This window comes from Pangasianodon hypophthalmus, chromosome 23 (assembly GCF_027358585.1).
Source record: "Pangasianodon hypophthalmus isolate fPanHyp1 chromosome 23, fPanHyp1.pri, whole genome shotgun sequence".
Lineage (NCBI taxonomy): Eukaryota > Metazoa > Chordata > Actinopteri > Siluriformes > Pangasiidae > Pangasianodon > Pangasianodon hypophthalmus.
In genome coordinates this window covers 7484899-7508308 of record NC_069732.1, presented here as the reverse complement: position 1 = coordinate 7508308, position 23410 = coordinate 7484899, and the positions used below count along the sequence as shown (strand labels likewise).

Sequence of the window (23410 nt, the reverse complement as noted above, 5' to 3'; positions counted from 1 at the left end):
TGCTTAGTGATTTAAGTGTAAATGTGCTATACACAAATTGTGAAATGTGAATGAAATCCGTAAGTGAAAGGGATCACCACTGACGAGATATTAAGCCATGTGTGAGTCTATATATGGCCCAATAGATTTTTAAACACTGGACATTTTATTAGACACACCTACCTTGTCAATTTACATTTGATATATATATATATATATATATATATATATATATATATATATAAACTACAGCTTTTTGAAGCAGAATTCATGATTATTGTGCTCTACCCTTTATCAGTGTCAGTTCTGACTGCAAACACTTTTGCTGGCTGCATATTTTTGTTTGTCTGCAGTTCTCGTCTTGACAGTGACCTTTAAAACCCCAGCAATGCCATTGCGTCAGATTCTGTTGGACCAGCACCACACACACACACACATACACACACACTCTTACACACACTGTCATGGCAAAAAACAAAAGATTGATGCAAACACAAAATGATGTGAAAGTTCGCAGCCAGGGAAACAAATCCTTCAATCCTACGACTTTCTGAATCCTGCACTTAGTTTTTACAGTATAATACAATTTACTGTACATACTAATTGCTTATTGATTACACGAGACAAAGAACTCTTATTTTATTGCCAGTGGTGAAGGGGTTACATCATTTTATATAGTAAGTACAGCCCATCTCACACTCATGAAGCTCACATGGCCTTCTGGCCACGTTCTCACTCTTGTTATCCTTATAGATGCCACTCAGGATCAAACTGTTGTTTCTGAGTCTCTCCTTCCCCGTCCCAACCAGCCTTACCTGCAAAACACTGTGACCTAATGCTTTCTCCTTCAGACAATTCAGACCCACATATTTGCAAAAGGCACACACACACACACACACACACACACACACTACAATGCTAGTGTCACTGCAGTGCTTATAATTGCCTGTCTCCCAAATATCAGTTCAGTCATGCTCCTCTAGTTGTGCTTTTCCACAGCTGGATGATAAAGAGGGAGTCTTAGCAACAGATGGGTTACAGTCAGTAATTATACATCTACAATTGCATGTTATCTTAATACAGTTAACTAACAAATTAGAAGTCCATAATGCAGTTAGCTAATGAATGAGAGGTCTTAAATGATGCTGCTGAAAATTCAGGTTCATTTCTTATTAAAGATAAACTAATTTCCCATTGTAAACTTATACAGTTATTCTTTAAAAATTGACAGTAATGTTGTTTTCCCTAAGTAGATTAGGTTATATATGTAGAGGTAGGCGGCATGTCTTCCAGTGGATGGAATCTTTAAAAGTAATTTTCTCCTTTTTCACTATTGGGATTATCAGACTTCAAACTACTACACTTCTGGTTGAGATTGATGCAAAAAGGAACAAATATTTCATTTCAAATGTCAAAATTTCATAGTGTGAATGGTTTTCCCAGGCTGTCACACTGATTTTAGCTATTGGATTTGAAGTTCAGCCCAAAGGGTTAAATTTTTGACTCATCAGACCAGAGAACCATTTTTCTCGTGCTCTCAGAGTCCTTAAAGTGCCTACCATATGCCTTTTACTCAGGAGAGGGTTTCTTCTAGCCACTCTACCACAAAAGCCTGATTGAGGAAGTATTTCTGAGATGGTTGTCCTTCCGGCAGTTCCTCTCATCTCTACAGAGGACTTCTGAAGCTCTGTTCAAGTGGCCAGTGGGTTCTTGGTCACCTCCCTGGCCAAGAGTCCTGGTGGTTCTAAAAATTTTCCATTTCACAATGATGGAGCCCACTATGCTCCCGAGACCATTCAAAACTTTAGAAATGTTTTTTTAAAACTTATACCCTTGAAAAAATTCAATCTACAGAGAGTTCCTTGGATTGATGAGATATTTCAGTTTTGGATTTTTAATGAATTTGAAAAAAAAAAACAAAACAATCTTTGTCATTATGCATGATTGTGTGTAGATTAATAGCCAAAACAATAATACAATAAATACATACAAACAAACAAACAAACAAGTAAATCATACAAATACAAATATACAACTATATGTATTATATACAATATGTAAGGAGTCTGACTACTTTTCAAATCCGCTGTATGTGGTGGGGTCTTTAACAGAACTGAAAATGGCTCCTCTTCTCATTTATCAGTAGGTCACCACAATGTCACAGCAATCAGAGAGTTCCAGCGTCCCTGTTTGAAATTGACTCAGCCATTTCAGAGCCAGGAGTTATATAATGTATTATACTCCCTCCCAGGAAAGTGAGAAAAATATAGCCTTTTTTTTTAGAGCTCTTCTTGTTTGTGCATTTTCTGTCCTTCTGAGTGCTTTTTAAGGTTACTTGTTTGTGCCCTTTCTGCGTGCTGAATGAAAATTATTGAAGTAATTTATTCTAATGTGCAGGGAACATTAATGAAATGATGGCTGAGTGAGAAGTGCAGATCAAGTCCTAATAGCAGGGAGTGAGTGGCAAAAAGGTGACAAGTAATTACATTACCAAGCTGTCATTTTAGACTCAAGTAGTATTGGAAGTTGTTTTTCTGTTAGTAATTAAATAGGTGAATGCTCTAGGCTCATTATCATCCAGGAAAACTTTGAACCATTAACAGGAAAATAGGACTTCAATAGGACTTAAATGAACCAAAGAATAAGCCTGTTATAAAGAACTGTGCTATATCAATAGCAAACAAGAAGGAAGCCTGTGTGCCATAGTGATCATCTGACAGGAAGGTATTTTTAAATCTTTCACCAGGTCACACTTACAAATTCCCCAATGCACACGAATCTTAATTTGGTGCTTAACTTTGATGGTGAATAAATCCTCAAAACTCTCAGGAATTGAAGGACAAGAAGCTTACATCAGTCTGATGTTGGGTAGATCTCTCTCTCTCTCTCTTTCAGACACACACACACACACACAGAGCACAATTCAGTGGTCCTTTTTATCTTTCCTGCTGCTTACTCTATGATGACATAGCTGCCACTTCCACTGAACTACACGTTTCCATGACAACAAGGTACAGGTTATCTCAAGACATGATCTTGACATGCCACAAACAAGAAATTTGACATTTTCAACAAAAAATATTTCCATCAATTCTTGTCAGGTCTAAGTGTAAGTATTGCATCTGTTTTATCTGTTTCATCTGTTGGCCTGGCCTCCTGTTCAATTTTCAGTCTCTCATCAAGTAAGAGCATTAAAAAAACTTTTCAAAAAGCAGATCAGCAAAATTAGAAGAGTCTGCCATGCCATATCATGCTAAGAAGCAGCTAAACTGCTAGCTAGCTGCTAACTGCTAGCTAAATTTTACTGAAGAATGTAGTGACAACTAGCTAGCTGGACCTACAAATAGACAAATAAAATTCCAAAACAATAACAGGCTTCAAATAAGATTTTGACACAGGCTGTGCTGTCCACCGAAAACAGTTGCTTTAAATGAACAAACAGCAAGATATTGCAATGAGATATATTTTGATTTGCTAAAACATTGAATTTCATCAGGAGTGATGGGCCGGGCTTCTCATGTAGTCTTAAAGCAATCGCCTGTGCTGGACACCTCCTTGTGTGCCGCATGCTGAGATCTTCCAACCACATCATGTAGTGATATATGATGCAATATTTGTAATAATACCACTATCTTTCAGCAATATTTCCTGGAACATTTTGACACTGAGTCGGCAGAGGTTCAGAATGAGGAGTGGTAAAATAGATATGAAAGAATTTGAAATAAAGTATGAAATTATGGGTTAACTCTGAGGTTCACTGTCATTCGGCAGAGGTTCCAAATGACAATGAACCTCAGAGGTAACCCATAGTTTCATGTTTTATTTCATATTCTTTCATATTTCATCTATTTTACCCCTTGTAACAGTCAGGGATGAACCTATTGTACACCAACAATGAGGCTTCCCTTACAGAAAAGTCAAATTCATTTCACATTATTGTGTTTTTTACAAGTGACATAATGTGACATCATGTGAAAACGTGTAAAGCCACATTTCAGCATGTTATACCCCGAAAACTACACATGTGAAAAACATGTTAAGTGTCTAAAAAATTACATGATTTAACATATGTTTTTGTAGCCAAACTGAACAAAATATTTCCAACATATTTACAATAGTTTCAGTAATGCTGATTTTCTTGGTACTCATGTATCATCATCGTCCACTGTTTGAGCCACTCACCTCACAAATGTACTCAAATAAGAGTATAAACTATCCTCTTTCAAAACGATTCTTAAAAGTACAATTTATTAAAAAAGTGACTTAGGTAAATGTAACAGAGTGCATGTGGCGTGTTACAACCCACCTCTGGTCTTATTTGTCTTAATTTATGAATTTGTTTTGGATTTATTTCTTTTAAGTCATTTATGAAACAAAATTTTTGTCTGAACAATTGAAACAAATAAACTTGACGACATAGTCCACATATAAAATTGCAGTAACTACGTATATTATACGATTTATGCCAATTATTCGAATAATATCATTTGAGGCTCATATTGGTAAGTCTCCTTGTACATAACTTCATACAAGCTCAGGTGCTCTCATAGGATATGAACACTTTTACGAACTAACAGGATTTTCATAAAGCCCATATTTCTTGTGTAAACACTCCTGCAAATGATTTAGGTTTGACAAATGAAGCCCAATTTCATGAGGAACAGGACTCACCTTAGGACTGCTGAAAGGTGCTCAGAGTTGACTCCTGCACTTACACCACTCGTAGGGGTGATGCTGATCTTGTAGAGTCTGGAGAAAGTGTATGATGATGCTGCTTAGCTAGCAGCACAGACTTCCTTGAGTGCCGCCTCTAAATAAGGCCCATAAGGAGGAGTCGGTCATATAGAATCACACACATCAGGTGATATTGTAAGAGCTCGTCAGGGAGCCATCACAGTGTCTGCACTCAGCAGAGCACATCTAGGCATAGTGTTCTGCCTGGTGAGACCACTAGTGACGTGACACAAGCATTAAAAGCAGGCTAACAGAGACACCTGACCTGCTCGTGATTCATCACATTAGCCAGAACGTGTCGTGGAGCTTGTTTGCAGAAGAGCTGGGACCTGCCTGAATCCTCCCTTAAAGCTGTCAATAGTCCTTGCACTATGGCATAAGAAACTCTGTTAACATGTGCCTTAAGAAAGAGTGAATTTAATGTTGTGAGTTGAATTGTACCATCCTTCCCTATTTGGTCTAGTTTAGAGCCACATGTAGGTAGGGTTAGTTTAGATCTTGTCGTAGGTGCCTTTGAGCTAGCAGAGCCCAAGCTAGAACCCTCTCCAGATGCTTCCAATCAATGGCAGCTCATTTGCTAGGATATTAGGAGCCTAGGAGAACCCCCCAGATGTGGCTGTATTCTTGCTCTTCTCTGGTAAAAGCCAAAGAAGATGAATAGCCATGGAAGTATAAGGAGGTCTTTGGTGAGAAGTGCAAGTCTCTGAGTTGAACGGTTTCAACTCCTTGTTGATTTGAGCTCAACCATAACCATTTCCAAGTTGTTAATTTGCCTAGATCACAGGTTCCCAAATCTGGTAACTGGATTGCCTTTCTGTCCTGCACAATTTAATGTTTTCCCAGCTCTAACACACCCTCTTCAACTCGGGAAGGACTGTGAATTAGCTGAATCACAGGGAAAACTCTAAAACATGCTTGGCAGGGGATTCTCCAGGACCAGGGCTGGGAACCTGTGGTCTAGATAAATGACTCAGACTTTTTTGTAGGCTTCTTGCTCTTCTTGTTGGTCATTGCTGGGCCTGGTCAATTGTGCCTATAGCAAGACTCTCAACCAGGATTCAAATCTGAGTGTGCCACCCCTCCATTTTCATAAACAGATCAGTGAATGGAGTCATGTTAATAGTGTTAAAGGGATACAAATGTTAAGAGTGACAGAGAAGGCAAAACACAGAAAACAGCAACATGGCCTAGCTGAATCATAAGACCTGCAAAACTGCATTTAGCATGCAAAGGTTGACATTGTTTCAAAAACATATGTTTTTCCGCCAGAAAAGGTAAAAGGCCAAAATGCAGAGAAAAGAAATACTTTCAAAGGTGTCTTGTTATATATTTTATTATTTTAGTTTTTGTATTTATTGTTGTATTTATTGTATTTAAAGCACAATGGTCATCCTATGTTGTTTTTAATGGTGCTATATATAAATAAATTTGACACTGACATTGACATGTGGGAACAGATCTTGATACAGACATTAAGGTTGCCAAAATCTGTGGAGCTGAATGCATGTATCAAGCCTATCATAAAGCTTCCTGGTGCTAGGAACATATTAAAGTGATTGGCTGGTTCATCCAAAATCTAGAATATGAAGGAATATGAAGGAATCTTATTGTAAATGATTCTAAAAGGAAAATATTCAGCTGGTACACATCTTACTGACATTACACACACACAGCCCCTATGAAATGTGCTTTGAAGAAAGCTATTATTACTGCATCCACAATCATCTCAGCATGCTTTTAGAAGGCATGTTACATTGAAAATCTCTTTTTTAAAATCTCCTGTTATAGATTTACTTACTACAGGACATTAAAATGATGATTAAATGGTATACAGGTTTTTTATTACTGCTTTTTGCACATTTCACACATAAAGGAATAAAGAGTATAAACACTGTACAATGAACATTATGGGCAAAAAAACAAAAGCAGCATGTTTTTATTGAACAAATGTTGCTCTTCTTGTTTTCTTCATTGAACATGCAATATTAAAATCATTTTATTTTATTTTTATAATACTAGCCACAAATGCAAGATAATAATATGAATGGTATAGCCTAAGGCGAATTGGAGAAATCTCTCTGTGTCTCACACATACACACACACACACACACACATACACACAGAACCTTCTTATGTCCAGCAGTGGGCGGCCAAGAACAATTTGATCCCTATGTCTCCTGGAATTAGGTCCTGATGGAATACCACTAGCATCAATCATTAGCTGTCTATGAGAACTGAGTTAAGTCTGCTGGGTTTCAAAGTTATATAGATTTTGTCTTTGGTGCTATTGTTGTTGCTTGAAATTCTCTTATCTTGTAGTCCATAGTAAAGCTTTATATGATATTTGACTTTGTTTTCAACCCTGTTGGTAATATGTGTTGCTTATTAGGGGTCCAAGCACCAAATAGGCACCAAATAAGTTGGTGTCACTCAGCTTTAGTTACATACTTGTATATATATGGCAGAAAAAAGTTTTTTTTTTTTTTGCACATTTCTCCAGGATGAATGGATGAATCCCTCTGTTTTTTTTCCAGACAGACAGGAGAAGTGATGTTTATATGCATGTAATGAAGTCGCAGTTCCATGTGATCATTTAGAGAAAACAAGCATGTTACAATTGTGCCGTGTTCCATTTTTTGCTGGCTCTCCTCTGTATTTATAATGTAGTTCACGTGTAATAACAATTATGTATATAAATGATACTCTTAAATCTACTTGAGTGCATCTTATGTTGTTTGAAAGAATCACTCAAAATCACAACAAATTGCACTTACAATATCGTTAGAATTTAAATACATGTAAAGAAATGAATAGTGGTGACATTAAAAGTATGTACTTTTCATACTAATTATACTTAAATACACTTTTCTTTCTTGTTTATATTTTTCAAAACTAGTTCCCTTGTCAGGGATGATGTTGAATTCATTTTTAAAAAGCCACATTAGGCCAATAATGTCAGAATTATTTACATAGAATTGTCTCACTCGTATTTGCTGATGTACCTGAAGCACAATGACTTGGTAGAAGAGTACATAGAGATCTAATATATAATCTATTCATGTGACAAGTCATTTCAACAGACACCAAAGTAAAAAAGCTAATGCTAATAATACACCTTGACACTGTGGTGTATAGTCAAGTGATGTCATAATGATGCTCCCCTAAAATGGTGCATCTAAGCCACAAGGGACAATTTAACTAAATCATTTATTACCTGCATAAATGTGAGAAAGTGAAGTTAGCTCAGATGGAGACAGATCAGACAGGGGTACAAGATGAACATCCAGATTAGGGCACTGGTGAGTGAACCCAGGAGTCTTGAAAATGACTCTATCAACACACACAGCACACAGGGGGGTGACCTGTGGAAATGATCATAAGTGACATAAATGGTTTGTTAAGTCAAAATAGGATGTACAAAATATGATTTACAATCATGACAAGCATTATTATTATTTTAATCAGGTGTCTCTAATACAAGCTAATCAAGATCGGCAAACTAACCTAGCCAGCTAGTGCTTAACAATACTGTTACTGGAGCTAGTTACTTAGACAGTGTTAGAGAAATAATTCACTTAGGCAGATAGAAGAATAAAATCATTATGAAGTTACAGTATATAAGAAAGACACACCAACCTGTTTTGTGGAAGCACAATTTCCGGCCAGCAGAGCTTGTATAAACCAGTCCAAAAACAAGTCCACATGTGCGTCACTGTGTCCGTGAATGTGCACAAACATTGACTCATCCAAGGCTGTAAGGTTGTCCTCACCTGCGTTTTTTTTCTTCTCATTTGCATAAATAACATTAATCCAATTTCTGTAATATACTATTTATGATTCTCAATGAGTTTAAAGCCTGGTGTCACCATTTAAACTAATTTAAATCATTTAAATAATTCAAGATTTACTGTGTAACTTTACTATCATAAACTGTTGCTTTAAAAAAGAGTGAAATGTTTTTTTCTGTGTATTTCCAGACTTCTAATAGTATAGCCTCTTTGTCTATTCCAGCTTCTTGTTTGGTCTCTGTGGACGTTGATGCTCCTAGTTCAGGCGTATACAGGCTTATTCCTGGTCCATTTTTCTTCTTCCTCTTGGGATCAGGTGGTGGGTGGAGGCAATGTGGTAGATGGTAGAAGTGTAATTTAAGTAATGCTACTGAAACAATATTCTACACAGAGTAATTAAACATCAAACAAGCTGAAATGTTCTGGTCCAGGTCAAAGTGCGAATCTCGAAACATCAATTTCAAGTCATAGATACGTCCAGACTTTAAAAAAAAAAAATCCAGAAAGACAATGGGTAAAAAAAAAAAAAATTTCAAATATTTCACAGCACTTATTAACATAGTACAGAATAGCATTTTTCTCCCTGCAAAATTTATATTAGGTTATATCAGAGACCATAAATAAAATGAGAAAACAGCTTGAATTGTGAGACTGTGCTTGATTACAGGACAGAAAAAGACTACAGCTTGTCCACTACATCTGCCACTTGTACCTGAAGCAATCTCCAGCACTAAACGAGCAAAACAAAGTCAAGTCAATGGGTGTAGGAAGTTAAACCGTGGTGCAGTTAGTGGGTGGAACTTTCTCCATCTTGTTTCTTGTTTCTCGAGCGTCCTGTGTTGGGCATTCACTGCCCACCTGGCATTGAAACACCTGCTTGTAGGCTTGCCTGAAGTTCTCAGAGAGGAATGCGTAGATGATGGGGTTGACTGAGGAGTTGCTGTAGGCCAGACAGTGAGCCACCACACGGAAGAGGAAGGAAGCCTGGTTCAGGGGGAACGAACCAAACTCCACCCAGAGATGCACCACATGATGGGGAAGCCAGGACAGGCAGAAGACCACCACCACCACCAGAACGGTCTGTGCTGTCTGAGGACAACCATGCACGCACAAGTGGAAAGTGAGGGAGAGGAACGTGAACACATACACTACTCATGCCGAAATAGTTTAATTTAGCATGCATGGTATTATGCTAGGCTAAGTTCACTTATTTCATTATTTAATTTTGTATCATAAAAATGATTTGCTTTTATTCTACATAATAAAACTCAGAGAAACCAGATGCAAACTATAGAATTGTTCTTACCTTCTTTTTCGATGCCTCTGACTTCTTAGATATGTTTCGCAGATTTTTGTGTAAATGATTCAGTACCTGCATGCATATCAATTAAGCACATTAAAAAAGTGAACTGCTAAATATTTGCTAAATCTACTTTATCTGTCGTGTCAAGTAGCCTAGTGATCTAAACCACTGCATTACAGCAACACTTAAAAACAATCTAGAGCAGAACTTTCTCTCAAGTCCCTGCCACAAAATTAAACGGAGGCATGTTGACTGCAGTCATAAGTTACATGCTTGTGTAAGAGCCGTTATAGAAAATCACAATTCACATTTGTATTTTACACATGTGGTTTTTAGACACCCCACATGTTATGTGCACTTTTCACATGTTCTGAATGTGGTTTTATTTTTTTTTCAGGATTCATTTATTTTCATATGTAGGGCATGTGCAAGTTGTTTTATTTTTCATCTGTGATCACATATTATTCACTTAATGTCATTTTTTTCACACTGTGAAATTCACCTTCTCATCTCTTATTTTCTTGTGATCACATATTACTCACAATCATGTGGATAAACATGATCACAAGTGAAATGTATGATTTCACATTATCTAAGAACATACACTCATGATCTCAGAAAAAAAAAGGGTACTAAGCTGCACCTTTCCTTGTCACTGAGGTGGTACATGTTTTGTACTTTTAGCGTACATCTTTTACATGGAAATCTGCATGTAGTGTACCTTTCAATTATTTCTCTACTCATTAAAGGTGCATCAGTGGTGCTTAAGGTGCAATGATGTACATTAAATCAGTTTAAAGGTAAAAAAATGCATACTACACGTACATTATATGTACCCTATAGACCCTGCTGACAAAAACAACAGAAACCATCACAGAATATCTATTGGTTTCCACTACAAATACCATTACACACCATCAGTTAACCATTAAAACCATTACCATTCGCATTATTGGTCCTAAATGGTATCCACTAGACAAAACATGCCACCAATAGAAGGCAACAAATTACCCACAGGGACCATTAAAGTTTCCATTAAAACCAATACAATTCCTATTATAACCATTAAAACCATTACAAATTCTATGAGGTTTTCTATTGTTTTTTTTTTCTTCTCAGCAGTACCACGACCATGACAAGGAAAGGTGCAGTTTAGTACCTTTTTTCTGAGAGTATAGTGGCCACTCTATTAGGAACACTTAACCTGTATCTAATATAATAACTGTATTCTATAAACTGCAATGCTGTAATCAAATGTATCTTGAAACTGTTATAACTCTGACTTTTCCAAGTCTTCCAGAATAATTACCTTTGCGTAGCAGAAAGAAATAAGGATCAAGGGCAACAGGTAGCCAAAGACAAATGTGCACACCACGTAGACTTTCCTGCTCTTGGGATCAGACCACACTTCCCAGCAGAATGTGCTGTTATCCTCGGTCTCCACGATGCGCTGGTGGTAAGCGACCGGCGCGGCCATAGCCAGCGAGAGCGCCCAGATGCCCAGCACCCCGAGCCGCGCGTGCCGCGCCACGCGGATAGACGAGGACTTCCGGCTGTGCACGATGGCCACGTAGCGGTCCACGGACATCGCGGACAGCGTGAAGACGCTCACCAGCATGGACACGGTGAAGAAGTAGTGCACAAACTTGCAGATGAAGGCGCCGAGCACCCACGTGGGAAGCATGTAGACGGTGGACTGGAAGGGCACGCAGAACAGCAGGTAGGACAGGTCAGCCACACCCAGGTTAAAGATGAAGATGTTAGTGGTGCCGCGGCTTTGCCTCGCTCTGCGCCGCACCAGGACGGCGATCACCAGCGAATTTCCCACCACCCCGAGCGCGAAGATCAGCCCGAACACCAGCAGCGTCACCAGGTTGTCCGTACCAATGCCAAACAGCAGCTTAGCCGGTGTCTCCGAGTCTGCACGGCTCTCCGACACAACACCTCCACCACTCTGATTATATATGTTCATGATTTTCCTGCAAACAGAAAAAAAACCCTATTTGTCTATGTTTTGTCTGAGGATTTCCCCGAAGCGCGCGCCAGTGATGCAGTGCAGTGCGCTCACGTGCATTCACGCGTATTACAGAACTTCTGAATAGCGTTTCATTATCATATATAACCCAAATGTATATGATTTTCCCCCCAAGCAGTCATAAATTCATTGTCGCGCGCGCGTGTGTGTGTGTGTGTGTGTGTGTCTGCTGCTCGCCGGTGTGCGCTCTGGATGCGCGCACTTCTGATGGCGCAGTCCAATGTCATTCATTATATGGGCGCTACCAAGAGGACAGCATGCAGAGCCACACGACCTCTCATGGCCTCAAACTTGCAGAAACACACCATGCATGATCAGTAAAAAGAGCAAATATATTCAGTTATCAGTGAACTCTAGATCTCATTCTGATCACATCACTCCAGTTTTTATCCAGTTTACACTGGCTGCCTATTCAGTATCACAGTATTGTTAATAACACATAAAGCTCGAAATGGTTTAGCTCTGGTATATCTTACTGAACTTCTGGAACAGTATAACCCACCTCAAGCACTTCAGTTCAGCTGAGGCAGGCTTACTCTTATTTCCTGGGATCAGTCAGAGCTCAGCCGGTGGTAGATGTTTTTTAAGCAATATCACACTATCAGCAGTGTAGTTACACTGAATGTCTGCACGGCTGCGATTCAGCTGTAGGCACAAGGCCGATATTCAGTATAATTTCCTGATCGCCAGTGCAATACTGGTTTTACACAACAGTTTTATAAATAAGAAAATAATATTGAGTAACTGACATTTCAGACTCAATAATTTGGATGAATAATTTGTTTATTTTTGCTCTGTGAACAGAAAATACACTGTATGTTCACAAGTTTGTGGACACCTGACCATCACACCCATATGTACTTTTTGAACATCTCATCCCAGATTTAGTCCCAATTTGCTGTTATATTAACCTCCAGTCTTCTGGGAAGGCTTTGCACTAGATTTTGGAGTGTGGCTGTGGCAATTTGTGTCCATTCAGTCACAAGAGCATTAGTGAGGTTAGGCACCGATGTCTGATGTCGGGCGAGGAGGCCTGGTGTGCATTTGCCATTCCAGTTCATCCCAAAGGTGTTCAGTGCGGTAGAGGTCAGGGATCTGTGCAGTCTACTTGAGATCTTCCACTCTAACCTTGGCAAACCATATCTTCATAGTCCTCACTTGCATAAGGTCACTGTCATGCTGGAACAGATTTTGGGCCTCTTAGTTCCAGTGAAGGGAAATTGTAATGCTACAGCATACAAAGGCATTCTATACAATTGTGTGCTTCCAACATTGTAGCAACAGTTTGGGGAAGAACCACGTATGGCTGTGATGATCAGGTGTCCACAAACTTTTGGCCATATAGTGTAGATCCTAAAGAAGCCACGCTCACTGGTAGCCCATCAGCTAGCTAGCTGACATTGATTTGTACATTCCCAATAAAGGTTCATCTGGTGAAATTGGCTTCCTTTCTTCCTTTTCCTCTTCATCTGACAACCTTTCATATTTTATGTCAGTCGTTATATTCATAAAATGCATCAGTTGCCATGTCCGCTGATGTTGTCCCTACAAAGGAGTGCTACAAACAGTGAAACATCCCAGTGCAGTTATACTAAATATAAGCACTCTTGGAAATCTGCTCATCCAATCAAATTAATGGAATGGAACTAACTGTTGTATAACTTAAATTATAAACAGAAATAGTGTTCCAGAGGATATGAAATATACAGATCATTTACTATTCGTAACTGTGATAAATCTATTTTTTTAGTTAATATCTGCAAAATGTTTTACTTGTGGATTGTTTTCTTTATTGTTGTTATTTATTAATTGTTGTACTAACATCTTTTCATTTTCTCTGTGATTTTTTTGTTCTACTTTATTTTTTATTTGTAATCATTTTATTTGTAATATTTTTTTATCCTTTTACATATTACTTATTGTTTTGTTCTATAAGCACTTTGAGATTTTGATTTAAAATGAAAGGTGCTATATAAATGAAGATAAATGGATATAAACCAGCTCTGGGACATTTGCTATCTTGAATATTTATTTAGCAAAAGCTTTGAAATGTATTTGACATCTTACATGTATGCCTAATGAATTTCACTGTAGCCTAAATGCCATAGATAAATGCTCTATTTGGCATGTAAAAGTACACAATTCAGTTTCTGTACAGTGGCACAACATGTAGTTATTTTACTCTAAGTGAATTTGATTGTAAACATGTAGTCATGAATCTAGTTGTGTGTGATTTGTTTAATCTGATTTGTTTTGTAATATTGCATTTTTTCCCCCTTTCTTTTTCTAAAATTTGTACTTTTGTTCCAGCACTTGCAAATTAGGGAGCGTGCCCTCAATGCATATTTCAACATTTAAATAAATGAAATCAAACTTCTTGAAATGCAGAATGTCAACTATAATTAAAGGTTTTGTGCATCCATAATAAGATTAACCATATGACATTTTTACTCATTACTACATGGTTTATATAATTATTACATTGGAATATATTTCATTTTAATTGTTCATACATAATTGGACTGTGGGCTACTTATTTGTTTTGTGGATATTAGTCTTTCTTGTATTCTTTTTCATACATAATAGAGCTGTCAAAGCCCTGGAGTTTATTCTAGTTGCCATTAACATTTATTGCTGTTGTCTTTCCGCATGAGTAATATGTCAAATCCAGTAAAGCAGGCTATGACTATGATGACTAATCATAGTAAATGAGAGGGTGAGAATGAACCAAAGCATGAGATGTGTGAAAAAAAAACCCTTTTATTATAATTTTAAGAAGCAGGACAGTCATGATGAGCTGAGGAGTTGCAATCAACCAAGCAAACATTGCATGACCATGGCAGAGGACTGCATTATTCAGGCTTCAGTGTGCCTGATATTGTAAAATAATAATAATAATAATAATAATAATAATAATAATAATAAGGTGGAGAGAGAGAGGGAAGATTACACCAGCATGACCTTAGATGATTTATATCATGCAAACACTTGTTAATTGTGCTAACTCTCAAGAAAAGAAGGATCAACTTATAACTTATAGTCTTATGAATGACATGACGCTTAATTTGTACCAGAGTTAGGGAAAAAACAAAGATGAAAAAGAAGAGAAAACTATTCATAATTCACTGCACATCAGCTCCTCTATAAGCCATTGTGGAACTGCCCTCTTTATTAACAGAGGCACATCCAGGCAGGAGCAGGATGAATTATGTAGTGAACTGTTATTTCTGCTATTGTCCACACTGGTGAGTTTACATTTTAGAAGAATATTATCTATTCAGCTCTAAGAGAGTTCCTCAGAATTCTTCTGATGGCATTTCAACTTGTAGCATGACAAATAAATTAAACACACTGCTAATGCAACTATACACTGACCATCCATTTGTACACCAGGACATTCATGCAATTATCCAATCAGCCAATCATGTGGCATTTGGATAAACATCACCTGCACTTTTTCCAATCTTCAACTGCCCAGTTTGTATGAGCCTGTGTCCACTGTAGCCTCAGATTCTTGTTCTTGGCTAACAGGAGTGGAACCCCATGTGATAGTCTATATAATATGTTATACCATATTGTGCATTTTGAGATGCTTTTCTGGTTTGAGTTGCCATAGCTTTTTACTTTTAGCTCAAACCAGTCTGGCCATTCCCTTCAGAGCCCTCTTATCCACAAGGTCTTTCCCCCCACAGAACTGCCACTTCCTGGATATTGTTTTTGTTTTTGGACCATGATAGACTGCTGTATGTGAAAATCTCAGGAGATCAGCAGTTTCTGAAATACTCAAATCAGCCCATGTCAGCAAAAAACTATACCATAGTCAAGGCCACTCACTTCACATGTTTTCCCCATTCTGATGTTTGATGTGAATATTAACTGAAGCTCTTGCCCTGTATCTGTGTGATTTTAATGCATTGCACTGCTGCCACATGATTAGCTGAATGGATAGTTGCATGAATGAGCAGGTGTATACTTATTCAAAAGAAAATATTGGTCAGTGAGTGTAGTTTTCAGGGCCAAAACATGAACTTTTTACTGTCAGAGCCTAATTACTGTATTTCTCTCAGTTATTCTGTGCTTCTTTCTCATGACAGAATTGGATTCACTCTGTGCTTTGCTGGACAGTCCAGATGAGGTCAGCTACCCCACAATAAACTGCCTATGAAGACTTAAACTGTTAAAGCTGGGGAGGAAATAATTCTGTCCCTTATAAATATGTATAATCAATAAACAGAAAGGCTTTTATACTGATAACAGATGGAAAACAATTTTATTTAAATTATACAGGAACAACACGTCATTTAGGTTGTTTAAAGGGATATATTTGCTCAGAAAGATTATAAAACTTCTACCAAGGAAGTTTATAAAATATTTTAAGCACTTAAACTCACATTCTTACATCCTGTGCTCTTGTGTTCTGTTGTAGTTGGTTGAAACTGTTGTAGTTTTTGATCAATAAAATGTAAACTGAAGCTAACAATAACCAAAGGACTGAAATATGGCTATAATTACAATCTACTTCCATCAAAAGACTACTGAAAAATCCAGTTTAGTAGCTCTGAGCTGCCAAAACACAGCCTGAGCTGGTCAATCTGATAGACAATCTTTGCTTTGCTGATCCTAATGCTACCTCATGACAAGTTATTTTAAAGAAAATAACAGCAAGATGATTAGAAAATCTCAACATTTATTGAACAAATTAATCAATTAATAAAGAAGCTGGAATAAAACAGTGGTAGCAAACCAATAACTTTGATAGCGTAATACAGCAGGTTTAAACAAGGTTCTTACTGTTTGTGATAATGGGAGGAGCTCTATGATTCAGGAGAGCATTGGCATAGAGCTGCTGCTCCTCCCAAAGAAGAGGAGGCAGTTGAAGTGGTTCAAGCATCTTACTAGAAAACCCCCTGGTCGGCTCTCAGTAGACCCAATGGACAGAGAGCCCGAGGCAGAGCCAGAACCTGCTTGAGAGATTGTATCTCTTTGTGGCAAGGGATGGAGACATCTGGACTGACCGCCCTATCCTGTTGCCACTGCGATCCCCACCAGGAAATATTGGAAGGAAAATGAATGAATGAATGAATGAATGAACATTTTATTATTTGACATGAAACCTCTGTTTCTCTTCATTATATGCTTAATTCATTTGCCACGTGTTTGTCTTTTAAACTGAGGAGTGTGTATTGTTCTATAAGTTTCTCTGAAACCTTGAGACAAGGACATGAGACTGAAATTTTACAGGAACATATTTTTCTTGAAAGTATGTTCCAGTGAAAACATGTCAGCTGTTGATAAAAGCTGAATAACTTGAAGACACATGTTAATTGGTTCCACCTTGGCTATTTGTTATTACTAGAAACACAGTATAAAAAAAGCTATTAAGCAAAGACAGTTTTGAAGACAGCACTGAGCATGTGGTGTAACTGTCTCTTCTTCCCTTGAGTGCTTGAGAATAAAGTTGGTTTGCTTGAATCTCATGACAAAAAAATAAGTCCACCATATTCACCAGCTGGCAAAGATGATCTACCAACTTACCCTGTGTTTTGGCATTTGGTAGGTGCTCAGACCAATCTGGATTTGTAAGACTGAAACTAAATTCATTTTAGCTTTTTTAATGGAATAATAACTGAATAATATCTGGTGCTTACTAGATAGCAGAACTGGATACAGACTAGCTTGCAGAAATCAGTGGTTAACACCTAAAACTCCCAGAAACACCATTTCCTACTATCTTTGCAGTAGGAAACCTTTTTCTTCACTATTGTTTTCTTGTGGAAAAACCTTTAAAAAGGAATAGACAGAGCCATAGTGTATATAGGCTTTGCAGGCAGAAACATTAAACAGCCAGACTGATGCATCTGTTAATAAGAGAATGTCTCCTGTTTTGTTCTTTTGTACGTTGGCTCCACATGGTACTGATGCTGGGCTTAAGGTAGTGAGGTTACCATGGTGACCAGTTGCCTCTTCCCTGAGAGCAGAACTCTCTCTCTCTCTCTCTCTCTCTCTTTCTCTCTCTCTCTCTCTGTGTGTGTGTGTGTGTGTGTGTGTTACAGAAAAAGACAGAAACTGTGACATAGATCACAGTTAAAGAAGCTGATAATGTTTTTCTGGGTCAAGTGAATCACAGAGAATTCATCCATGCTCATTACACAGGTCATTACTCATAGAAGGATGTATTTAATCCTTCAGTTATTCAACGCGAGAGAAAAATAAAAAATCATCCTTGAAACGAATAATTAATCATCTTTCTAAAGTTGTTCAAAGCCCTGTGGATGTTTCAGCACCATGGACAGTGATACAGCAACAATCTTCTTTGCTTGCACTTCACATGGCTCTGTATGGCTCTGTATGCGAGCCCCACAGCAGAACGGATGAAAGGCGTGCAATACAATGTATTAGTCACTGTGCACATTGTACTCTTTTTCCTTAAAGCAGGTCGCTTTATTCCATACTCATATACTATACATATTCATGTTCCATTTTCATACTGACCCACTGGTCAGTTTGCTCTTTTAGTGGCTACAAACATTGAAGCTGATTAGATTACAGTAGTAATAATAGGCATGAATGCTAAACACTAAACACATTATCCTAAACCCCAAACCTTTAACTCTAAAACTCCTGCTACAAAAATTAAAGCCAATTTTATAGGTTGTGATTAAAATTCTCATTTTTCACACTGTATGCGACGATCCCAATAAAATTTTCTATGAACGCTATAGCATGTATTCTCCATGTCAGATTATATGATAGAGATACCCTACCAATAGACCAGAGATGAAAGAAAATTGCTACATCCTCCCTACATTATTAATTAGCACGATCAGGGCTAGTGCAGAAAATGGGGTGACATAAACAGAAACAAGCCCTTAGTATAATAGTGGCAAAGTTAGGCCTAGAGAAAACACATTTTAAAATGTGAATATTTTTAAAATATAAGTTACAGTGCTAATTCAATCATCCTTAGTATCTGCCTGGTTAGATTTAAGGTGATTTAAATTAGGCTAGTTTATTTATATATATATATATATATATATATATCTATTTTAAAAAAAATACTTCTGGATTAGGCCACACTCACTTAAGATTTAATTTCAAATACAGACACAGATATTTATATTTGGAGCACTAAACAAATACAGATATAGATATAGATATAGAGAGTCGTGATACTTTAATGATAGTATTACTAATCTAAAATGCCTCACGTCAGATATTCAGGTTTTGCACCGAAAATAATCTATTCCTAAGGGTCTCTTCTGTGACTTCACAGCTTTTTCTATTCCTAGCACTGCTTCTGAAATGGCCTCAGGATGGCTGCTGAGTATTGCTTCATTACCTGTGGAAGTGTTATCTGAGGAGACGACATAGAGATGTGATGGTGCAGAACTTCTGCTGAACAGTTGAGGGAGTGAGGGAGTCTCTGTGCATTACAATCAACTAGCAGGGTTCAAACTATATGCCCTATTGTTCTGGATTCTGTTTCATGCCAAGAAAGAAGAAGAAAAGTGAAAAACAGACAAGCAATTGTTCGTTCTAGCCTGCCATAATTCAATAGCTTGTTGCTATATAAAGAGTGATACCAAATGTTTATTTAATACCATTATATGAAGGGTTAATATCACAAGTGTATATGAAGCTGAAACAGGCCTGACTCTTATTACATCAATTGGATTTATGTTTGAACCCACAGAAGCACATCCTCTGCGGCTATGTATCTTCCTCTCTGAGGAAAATTTGATTAATGCACAGGAGAGACCCACCGGACCCAGACATATCAGACAGTCAAATAGAAATTAGTTTAGCACACTACAGTTTGGTTCCTTATTTTATGTAGAAGTACACTACCAAGCCAGATCATCCTGGATTCATACTGAAGTCTTATGAAAAGCAGTTTAGGACAACAAAGGATACAAACTAGCCAAAATATTTTATTTGATGTACTGTATGTAATAATTATACAATAATAAATATAATAAAATACAGTTTAATTTCAGCCTTTCTAATTATATAGTATACTCTTTAAAAAAAATACCGCTTCCAAAAAATAACACGTCATGCCTTAGCTGACAATAGTACATAAAATATACCAACTATCATCCCACGGGATCAAATTATAATCATCTGAGAGGGTTTTTGAAGCATGAAGCAACAAACGAGAGTGCATGAATAGCACCACAATGGCCACATTGTGCACCCTCCGTCGTATGCTGCATGCAGGGAGACACTTTCCTTCTTTGACTAAGGCTACAACTCTCTTGCATGTATCTATGTCCTGTAAACTTCCTTGATATGTGTACATACTATGTTTTGACACGCAGTATCTGTTGGACCATCTGTGGCTTCCAAGGATTCCTGATTGGAGGACACCACATTAGTAACAGAAAGGGATAATGTAATTGAAGGAATACAAGATCAAGACCACTTTTTATATTTTTGGTATCACATTACTTTGGTCCCTCTGTAAATATCCTTTTGATTATTAGTATCCTGTCTACAGCATCATAGTGTACTCTCAATAAGCTAACTATTGTAATCTACACCTGAAGCATTCAACGCTACAGTGTAGAGTTATAAAAGTTGGGATAAAGACGACTCCTGAATCTCTGCCTGCTTCATAGTTAACTTCCTAAAATTCTCATCTCTCTCTTTTTCCCACCAATGTGATGAAGTTTCCACACCCACCACCTCACCCGTCTCCTCCCTACTATTCAACAACTCCTATCCAAGTCTTTATTGATGCTGGCTATCTCGTTCAAATCAGAAGCTGCCCAGTATTCCAGGCCAAGTTGTCAGTAGTTCTCCTCACATTTTACAGTTCCACAAGCACCCTCCATGTCATTTAGTTAATAATATTACAGATGACACATAGCTGATTTGTGTTAGAGGGGCTTAACAGAGTATCGGTAGCCTTATTTGTTTTTTTGGATTGGGTGTTAATGGTGCAAAGTTAAAGTAATGCATGGTAAAGTTTGAAGATGAGGACTTTTAATTGTATAGTACAGTGACCTTATTTAATTGTTTATTAATTGTACAACTATTGTTAAATCTATTGTTAAACTAAAACTATTGTTAAATTTGTTAAGTGGATACAGCAATGGTTTCCATGCTTTTTAATTTTGACAGGTATATACAGTGTATTGGCTGTGTTAAGAAAAGTCCTTACTTACCTCTGCTACCTACTTCAGTAGAAAATGATTGGAAACATAGAAACGCTTGCATAGCATATGTGTATATTACTAAAACTCTACTGTAATGTATTGTAGCATCACTGTGCCATAGTAAGTGCTAATTTGGAAACCCATGAGCCCTCGTGGCTCATTAATGTGATGTGTAATGCCTTTATTTTGTTTGAATAAGTGTTTTCTGTTAATGAAGAAATTTGTTAGCAGTTGTCCATGCCAGCAAGTGCTATACCAACATGTGGCTTTATGTTTGTTTTATGTTCCATGTTCACCGCTGGGTTTTGCTACTGGTTTTTCCCTTAACGAGCCAGTCCTGTAGCTAAACACCAAACTTTTTGTGCTGTCAATATTAGTTTGCCACTAAGAGAGTAATAGTTTGAGCAAGTTTGTTTTGTTTTTTCCTCCATTTTCTCTGCAATTTGGTCATTTAACAATTCCCAATCACTAGCCAGCTCTCACCAATCACACAACAGTTACCAACCGTGGAGGGTGGGGGCTAGTACATGCTTTCTCCGAGACATATGAAGCCAGCCATTGCAGCTTGAAACTGCTGTGCATAATAACACAATCAGGGGAAATTGTTGTCTGTCCTCTTCCAAATTCATGAATTCACAGATGCCTGCAATTGGTAAATGTCCGCCTGATTGACAGGGGAGAGAAAGAAATGCCTTTCCCCTTCCCAGAGAGCATGGCTATGGCATCATTGGGTTTCATTCTCCTAAAATGCATTGTTTTTACAATGCTTCCTGGTAAAACTTCTTCCTCTCCAACACCACATTGGTGTCAGAAATGGGATTGATCAAGCCAGCAAGACAAGGAGAAGAAAGTGATGCTGGGGGGAAGCAGTGGTCAGTGGTGAGGCCCCACAAGATCTGGGTAGCAAATGTATGCCTGGCCAACTCTTCCCAATAGGGCTAGCCAGCCACAAAGGCAGCCACAAAAGAGGATGGTCAACACCTCACAACATGATGGCACTTGATGGTGACCTGGACTGGAGGAGCAGAGCAGAGCCAGTAACAGGTAGCAGACATGCTCTTTGGCCACAAGGATAGCATGTCTGCCTTGCTAAAATGGCAATAGTCCCTGGGAACTCTATGAGGAACTGAACCCAGTGGTATAAGTCTACCAGTGGTCCACTGAGGTTACAGTGATGCAGCTGAGCCTGGCAGTAGATATAATGGCACTGCAGGTACTGCTGGACATCCGTGAAGCAGAGCATGGGCAGCTGACAGTATGGCTCTAGAGCAAGATGGCTCTAGAGCAGCCAAATTCCAACCCCTGCTGCCCAGTTCAGCTGCTACAGAGAGAAAGAATAATGGCTGTGGATGTTGGCTGCTGAGCTTCACACCTAGTGATGGACATGCAGCCTCAACATCAGCAGCCCCTCGACAAGAATGATGTAGTGGGCCCGGCATGGTCACTAGAGGCCATGGACACTTGACAGGGTCAGCTGGTGTGCCCTGGTTGACACTGGGTTGACTGTGTCCATTATTTGCCCTGGAGTGCTGCCTTGCACTGGCAAGAGAGTTCACATAGGGTGGATGGAGAGACCATGGAAAAAGACTTTTAGGTGGCCCATAAAATGATCTGGCAAACCAATTGGTGCCTCAGGAGGGGAATAAAAATCCATGCACAAAGTCTGCTAAGCAAATGTGAAGGAGTGTTGACCTCCACTGGGGATATTGTTGAGCAATGGAAGAGTACTTTGAGGAACCTTTAACCCAGTAGACAAGCCTGACCTTCATGAGGCCATGGTTGAATCTACTTACTCTCCAAAATAGCTTGAGAAGCATTCACATTCCTTCTGGAGTCTGCAATCATTATTGTTAATTATTAATGAGCTACAGTGAAACTAACAAGAAAAGAGTTACAAGAATGTAAGTGTGGATTAGCTAAAAATCCCAGGAAATTTAGAATTTAATGTAATGTTAGGTTTATTTATTTAAATGATTATTTCTGCTAGAGAGCATCAGATTAAAATACTCATTATAACTATATACTTCCGAATTCAGTCAGTGACCATGTGTACAAATGAATAAACATCAGTGCACAAGCACATTGCATGCACAAGTCATTTTCACGACTAACCAACCTGATCTCATGATAGATACAAAATTGAATTCCAAAGACAAAGCCTGATGTGGTTAAACTCCATTCAGTTTCAGATGAATGAAAAACCTTTTCATTCAAAATAGTTTCCGACTATGCATGTGTGAATACATGTGGCTCGAAATATACTTTGCTATTGTGGAGTCTGAGGTCAGTGAGCCTGTCCTTATTGTCCACTTAGGCTGGTAAACAAGGCAATGCTAATTCCCCAATGATGGCCAGCGATTCCATCAACACTTGGCAAACACTTTCTATGCTGGACGTAAGCATAATGCAA

At 38.1% G+C, this 23410-nt stretch overlaps 1 protein-coding gene across 1 annotated transcript; it reads right to left on the bottom strand.

The window, feature by feature from the left end:
* Positions 1-6668: 6668 nt before the first annotated feature.
* galr1a (galanin receptor 1a) lies at positions 6669-11945 on the bottom strand (the record flags this gene model as incomplete). Its single annotated transcript, XM_026930080.3, is given in 5 exon segments — positions 6669-8075; positions 8350-9590; positions 9808-9873; positions 11114-11795; positions 11797-11945. Coding segments are annotated over 4 exon segments (1215 nt in total), but the record flags the coding sequence as incomplete, so codon positions are not given.
* Between the last annotated feature and the right edge of the window lie 11465 nt (positions 11946-23410).